Source organism: Anopheles aquasalis, chromosome 2 (assembly GCF_943734665.1).
Source record: "Anopheles aquasalis chromosome 2, idAnoAquaMG_Q_19, whole genome shotgun sequence".
Classification (NCBI taxonomy): Eukaryota; Metazoa; Arthropoda; class Insecta; order Diptera; family Culicidae; genus Anopheles; species Anopheles aquasalis.
In genome coordinates, this window is record NC_064877.1 from 26,962,083 (window position 1) to 26,970,000 (window position 7,918).

The 7,918-nt window shown below is 41.2% G+C and overlaps 1 protein-coding gene across 3 annotated transcripts in view; it reads left to right on the forward strand.

The window, feature by feature from the left end:
• Positions 1–7: 7 nt before the first annotated feature.
• LOC126572265 (tyrosine-protein phosphatase corkscrew) overlaps positions 8–7,918 on the forward strand; it is a 24,398-nt gene continuing 16,487 nt past the window's right edge. For all 3 annotated transcript variants that reach the window (XM_050231441.1, XM_050231443.1, XM_050231442.1), the window contains exons 1-3: positions 8–396; positions 2,451–2,638; positions 2,710–2,839. In XM_050231441.1, the coding sequence (XP_050087398.1) occupies positions 374–396; positions 2,451–2,638; positions 2,710–2,839 (341 nt within the window). In that variant the 5' untranslated portion in view covers positions 8–373. The remainder of the gene's footprint in view (positions 397–2,450; positions 2,639–2,709; positions 2,840–7,918) is intronic.

A 7,918-nucleotide genomic window follows, 5' to 3' on the forward strand; every position in this document is an offset into this window, starting at 1 on the left:
ACGAAATAAAAAAAAATCGTCGTGTGCTCGTCGCGAAGTGTGCTCTTTTTCCGCGGAAAATTACCGGAAAACCCGATTTTTTGGCCACCAGCAGGGCCGGGAAAGAGTGGGAAAGGTGTGCGGTGCAAGTGGTGGCCGATTCGAGGCGAAAATCGCGAAAAGGTGTCCCCGAGGGAGGCTCGGCCTGGCTCCGAGTTTGAGCAGGATCGTGCGGAGTGAAATGAGGGTTGGTGCGGTCGCGGGGTGAGGCAAGCGAGAAAGATCGCGGTCGGGGGTGTCCTGCCCGAGTGTGTTGTGATTTGTGTTTTTAGAGGATTTTGTGCAACACCTCAAGCTCCTTTCCAGCAGTCGCCAGCATCACCAAACCATCAGAATGGCCTCGCTCTCCTCCCGAAGGTAACAGATGCACAGCATTTCCTTGCCGTGGGTTAGCCTCATCGCGACGTTCAACAGGAAGCACTCCGCTTTCTTATCGTCGAGATTATGCACGCACCTCATCCTCATACTCAGTTACAGAAAGGCTACAAGTTGCACAGAAACGGGGCCGATAGTGTCTCCTTATTACGTGCCCAACTCCTAAGAACTGCACGTACCGGTTCATTGAAGGTCATTAGGCAAAGTTCCTGCTAAGTGCATTCAGCAGGAAGGAGGGGTCATATAAAATTAAGCAAACATCTGAAACATATATACTTTTTTCACGGTGAATCTTCGGTACACCAGATACAGCAGTACTAAAATGTACTCAACCTCGAACAGTGCGTGAGCTTTCACGAATAAATTTGGAGCGTACGCACGTAGTGCAGGCAGCTCAGCCCAGCTCGTGGCTCTGTTTCGATTGGCCAACTCAATTAGAGGCGACGGGGTGTGTTTCAAGTTGAGGGAGTTGGTCGAATGTTGCTCTGATGTTGGAGGGGTCAATTGAATTAAAACGGGTCATAAAATGCATTAAACGGTCAATCTCACGATTCACGGCTCTCCTCGGAGCAACTTTGCTCGCGTTGTCTCTGGTAGACTCACTGCAGCCACAGAGTTTGTCATACTTAGGGGGATTCTGTGTGAAATTACGGCCAATGCACTACTGGAGCTTTTTTTTTGCTGTATTATTTACTTAAAGTAGCAGATTTCAACTGTTCAACGGCTACACTACATAAAGCACATTTCTCCCCGGAATTAGCTTTAATGAGGAGAAACATGTACAATTTTTGTAACGTTGAAATTGTGTAACCAATGCACAATGTCGAGGTCACACAAAAAACAGCATAATTGTATGATACTCCAAACACCGTTTTAATGCTTCGAGTCGAAGACCCACAGTCGCATACCGTTAACTTTAATCTGTGGGAAACGATCATGCTGGCAAGCCATTGTAATGGTTCACTTCATAACGATAAGAATATTTTTCCCATGCCCGTCACCGTCCGCCTCCGTTCGTGTAGTACTAAAAAAATGAGCACGATAATTACCAGAAATACGAAAAATATAATATCGGAGGCAGGCCGAGTATTTGGTATCCCGAAAAGTGTTTGAAAAATCAGGCAAGCACGCCCCACATAGTTCGACCATCCGGTAGCACAATAGTTGAGGTGTGCCATTGTGCCATTGGCGACAGTGCGTCTGTTCACTGAGAACAAAAGTCGTGCTTGTAACGGCCACTGGGTGATTTTGTCAGGTTGTATCGATTTCGGTTTGATAGCATCGAATTCAACTGTGGCATTATGCTAGCAACTGCACTTTATGCATAGCAATCAATGCTTTTTGGAATGATGAGAGAAATATCTCAAGAAAGCAAAATGTTTTACGATGCGTCGTTTCTGACTCAGAGACAGCTGAGAGATTTATATGAAGCGCAAATTCTGACTCTTGCCTCACTGTACGTTATCGGGTTTTTGTTTGTTGTTAAACCAATGCAGCGCGAGAAGGTTGGTTTATTCTGGCAGGGTCTAAATCACGAGATGCACTATGATGCATCCACTCATCGTGTCACCCGTTGATTGAACTTTATCTTGCGGCCGATGAAAGGTGACACGAAGTGATGTGTTGGGATGGCGGGTGTATTGCCCTTCGCGAGGGCTAATATGCTTGGCCGTGATCCAAAATGGTACCCCTGGCTGCTGGGGTGATCAGCTGCAGCTAATCGAACGAGCCGATTAGAATGGTGAGAAACTCTCGGACTATTTGGCACGTGTTCGATTCACCTGATGGGACGATGACGAATGCACTTTATTTGAACATCGTTCCTCAGTCTCCCACTGATTATCGCTAATAATGATTGATTTCTGATTTGCAATCGCCATCGTATGAAGATTCTATTTATAACATCTATTCTGCGGTTGGTTGTTTTTGGCGTTAAAAAATGTGTCACGCTGAGAAAAACTAACATAAAATATTAAGATTGTTTGGTTTCTTACGATTCTGAAATAAAAACCGCCCTGTTATCTTCCTTGTTTCAGATGGTTCCATCGATCGGTATCGGGCGTAGAGGCGGAAACGATGCTGCTGGAGCGGGGCTTTGATGGTTCCTTTCTGGCACGACATTCCTCGTCTAGTCCAGGAGCTTTTACCCTTTCAGTTCGCAGAGGCCAAGAGGTGACCCATATAAAGATTCAGAATAATGGAGATTTTTTCGATCTCTATGGAGGTGAGTAGCATTGCGGCATCAATGTTTCATCAAGAGCCAGTTCATTATCTTTTTTTTTTAATTTATTTTAGGCGAAAAGTTTGCTACATTGTCGGAACTCGTGCAGTATTACATGGAAAATGGTGGCCAACTGAAGGAAAAAAATGGACAAATCATTGAATTAAAGCAACCATTAATTTGTGCTGAGCCGACAACTGAACGGTAAGTTTTGGGGCACCAGCAAATAAAATAGGCTGAACGATGATAATTCAATGGAATTAACATGCACACAAAGCACCTTCAGCAAGTGCAGAATATTGTGGAAACCAATATATTTGAAATTAAAACAATAATCCTTAATTATAACTTCAGTTTCGAATATCAAACATCATTGATATGATTTAAAAAAAATTCGAATACAATAACAAGAAGACATCCAAAGGGAAGAACCCTTCGTGGTAAAAGCCATCTTTTTCCCTTTGATTTGACAAACCAAGAATAGAGAAGTTGTGGAGTGGAAGCGAAATGGCAAGCTCGATCAGAATTAGGCTGTTTGATATTAGGTAATAAATTGCCAAACTGGATTTATATATTTTTTTTAAATTACAATAACACACCTTTGGAATAATGTTAAAATTTTAGTTTTCATTAGAAGCTGCACTAGGAGAAAAATGCAACCTTGTTGCTAAAATAATGACCAAGTGTACTGACTAATCAGGCGCTACGACCAACGAACGGTTCTCGCTTGTCTCAGATGGCTCGCGATCGAGTGTCGTCGTCTTCCGAGGGGAAGGTCATGCTATTCTGGCATCAATGTCGATACCGTACCTCCAACTCGATGTGGACCTATCACGCCTCTCTCTATCCATCTGGAAGGCCTAAGAATATGTTCTTGGTCGTTGTCTGCCGTTTTCATGACATGGCCAGCCCACCGAAGCCAGGCGAGTCTCATGCACTGCTGGGCATTGCGATCGTCAAACAACGCGTATATCTTGGCGATGTATCGGTTTTTGTATCGTCCTTCCTCACATACGGGCCCAAACGTGACCTACCACCTCCCTCAAATAACAACTTATGGAGCAAACGTAAAGTGTGTTTTAATGGGTGTTGGACATGTTGATACATGTATCAATGTTGATAGATTGATAGATTACGCTTAAAGCATTTTATTATCGCTCGTCACAACAAAATTTGTATGGTATTTCAACTTGATATTTAGAAATCGAAAATTTTGTTCAACTAAAGCAATTAATAAGTTTGGTATTCTGTAATAATTGGTTAATTTTTTAAAGTCTTGAATAGTTACGATGCAATTTTTCGTTCAAAATCATCAGAAATAACAAAAGATGCAATGATGCATATGTACAATTTCCGATGTGTACAATTATGTAGTGAATTCAAACGTTTCGTATTGATGGTTTATGTTCCTTTAAGAATCTGGCTTTTTAATTTTAATGTGTCTGATAAGCTTCGCGTCCAAATGATGATTTCCAATAATATTTTTGCTGCATTGAAATTCATTTCTGCAACACAAGATGTTAAAATAAGATTTTTTAGACGTCTCACCGATTTCCAGACAATCGCTGACTTCTATGCAAATTAATATGCAAATAGCAGTCCCCTGGGCTGAAGACTATTTTAGAGGACGTACTTTTCAACAGGTCAAGGGTTCTTGTGAAGGAACTCCCACCTAGATTACAAAGGTTGGATTAGTCACCATTTAAATGGTATTGGTAGGTTCCCAGATGTCTACCAGATTTTAGTGGTTGTCATTGAAATGATACCAAAGTCTCGTGATCGAATCCCGCGCCAGACATTGAGGCAACATAGACACTTTTGGCAGTGATGCCACCGGTGGTTTGAACCGGTTCGATGTTGTGTATTTATGTCCATCGCGATTTCCGGTTGAAACTAGATACAGCATCATCAAAAACAAACTTGGAGCAAACATTTTGTGAAACGTTAACCATGACCTTGATCCCATTGAGCTTCTGTGACTTAATATCCTCAATTTAATTGGTCCATGTTTTACAATTGAAAGGACATTGTGCCACACGTGGTATGGCAACGACGAATGCTTCTATACCTCTGGAAAGATTGTTTGTAATTATTTCTTTATTTCGGTTCTTCATCTTTTATATGCTTAATTGATTTTGCTAGGCTTCGTTTTGAATGGTAACTAGCTGTAAATATGTAGTTTAAGTTTAATACAGTTTTTAATTTATACAACATCGTAGCAAGAAATGGGTTTTGTTGTTTAAAATCAAAGTTGTTGAATAGTAACGACGTGAAAACAGGGATTGAAAACTTTTCGCAACTTGCTCACAACATGTAGATCCACTTCCTTTGATGGAACATAGCCATTGGGCCATAAATTTTGGTGACGTCATTAGATTGTCGCCGGGCTCAGCCGTTCTGGAATATAAATTGTCTCATTTATGACAACGCCATCCTGCATTAGTTCAGCATTGCATAGTGTCTGGTGACAGAAGCGCAACTTGCGCCTGTTTAAGCAATGCGTTTAAAACACCATTGATCATCCAATCCTTGTCCCAAGAACTTGCAGCTTTTCATACTATTTTGATCGGTGTAAATGTTACACTAAAGATGTTCTTTATGCAAACGATTCGTTCGTGTCTTGATTATTTGTTGCTGTTGATCTTGGTTGTTTATTAATCTGTTATCTGTTACTATTTCATTTGCAATGATACGGAGAATAGTTGATCCTATTCGATCCCTAAAACGGAAGTTATTTTCAGTATCCTTCACTTTTGTATTGATGACGGGCACCTACTCATCCGGAAATGCCTTTCTATTTGCAATACATTTCCTGCTTCGCCATCTCACATTCATCTCATAAGTGGCTTATCGAACAATCTATTGGTGGACTTTGACTGAAATGAATCCCCATCGTCATGTGAAAGGCAACAACTTTCATTCTCAACCAACATTACATTCAATATCAACAGCAGGAAGCAGAACGATGAGAGTTATCGCAAGGCCAACCACACTTATCTGGAAGTAAGATTCTAATGGTTCAAGGAAACGTTTCCTTTAACGTGTACTTTTTTCTTAGAGAGAGTAAAGTTTGCCGGCCAATTGTAAATATGTTTCTTCGTGCTCTATAGTTGTAGTAGAATGCATATACCATGTTTTCGAGCGGTATAGTGCGCAATAAGGTTATCGTTAGCAATTGAAATGGAACCTAAATATCACTTGCATCTCATCACTTGCATCTTAGCCCAGTGGTTGAATATTTTATAGCGTGACCGGAATTCTCCACGTCAACATAGAGGTGATGGTTGAGTTTACTACGAAGATGACACCGGTGGCTATCTATTAGCAAATGTCAGATGTTGAAGACTACCTTCGTTTAGACGTTTAGATAATTGCATTGCATCAAACGAAGATCCTTGTAGAATTCCGCATGTACTAAGAGGTAGAATCGAGAGATCCATTGCCCCTGATTTCATCGCGCGAGTTTTTGTGTGCGCTGAATTTTGCACGTTTACAGTTGATATGCCCGCATCGCGAGGGCTCCTGGTACTCGTGATGTCAGATGCCTACGTGCGCTGGTAAACGGAATACCTTCCTGACATTTTCGTCCCTGGCGTAGTGTATGAAGGGGTCATTCTACCGGCGGTAGCAACGGTACGCGCTCTGCATGCGAAATAACCAAGACCTGAGTGTGTGATGCTACCATCCAACTCATCATTGTTCGTAGACGTGATCAAACGTATACGGGAAGTACGCCTCGAAAGCAGCAAGAGCCGGGCCTTGAAGGGGATTGGATTATAAATTGTAAGCCGGATACTCGTGCATCTATCTGCTACTTGAACAAACTAAAGTTAGCAGGACTCATGAGTCCCGTTTTCCGCATGCCACCGTTCTGTGATTGTGGCTGGAGAACACGTCCTTTTTGTTTAGCTTAACCTTGACGGCGGTTTAAAGTTCCACGTTATAGCCGACACCACGTGATGCCGAACATCCGTTGTGTTTTATAGTTGAAGGGCGCAGACAGAAATCTGTCACATCACCTCAATCACGATCACCTCCGATCCTCGGATGATTAACATTTTAGTTCATTTCTATAATGCAGAAGTTCCCAACTGTAGCATGTGATGAGCAGGAATGATTGGATGATGTTGTTTAACCATTTGTAATGATTTGTATATTCTATGGAAATGTCTTTGGTCAATACTTTCACATTTTTCTCAACTTGTTGATGATAGCTTTTAGTTTTCCTTCATTTAATGCGTCTCATTGGTGTGAGTGTTTCTAATAGTGTATGACAATTTAGCCTGGGTTTAACCCTCGGTGTGGCACCCGGGTACCCGGGTACCCATTTCAAGTTTCAACGAAAAAATGAATGCCTTCCCGTTAACATTTTTTTACGAAACTCCGGATCCCCAAAGAACAACTCATTTCAAGCCGAATTGGCGTTGAAATTGTTTTGATAACTCATATTTAAAGGTAATTATGGCCCGATGAAATTAACACCCGCCCAGTGGCACCCGGGTACCCGGGTACCCCACACGTTGGCTATGCACATGGGCTATGTTTATAAACACAAAACAACACTTTTTATCAACATTTATCCATGTTGACGTGTTTATTAATCGTTAATTAGGTAAACTACAATATTTTGATGAAAATTTCATTACGTTTGAGCTTTTCAACGAGCAATAGGAGAAAAATAATCAACATATTTTGAAACCTTTTACGTGCCATTTAAATTATATATTATTTCTCAAACTGATTAAAAATGGTTCGTATAGTGTAATTTTCTTAACATATGAGTAAATTATACACTAATCTTCATCAAAAAGGGTTTAGGCGGCATTTTAGTAGACCACAGAGACCAATATACATGGTGCGTTCAGAAAATGATGAGACTGGATTTTTCCTGACGAAACGGTTTGAGATAAGGTATTGAATTTTTCACGCCAACATAGAGGCAGGATTTAGCTATTCAACGCACTTTATTTCATTCGGCTATGACCAACTGAAAGAAAATGGGACGATTTTTCGTGAACCATGTTTTTAGTTGATGTCGTAAGCGGCCCATAGACGATCAACTTTATTTGTCAATGTTTCGGATGCAAGAATTGCGTCGAACTGTCATTTTATTTTAATTGCTCATATGTGGGTATAAATTGGCCTAGTCGTTAATGTTTCATCAATCAGGGCCACAGACGCATCGTGTTCGTTAATGTGGCCCACAGACGACGCCATTATTCAGCCTCATCAATATATTTTCAGCTGGCTGAAAATCTTCAACTTTTTTGACACAAGCTTCAA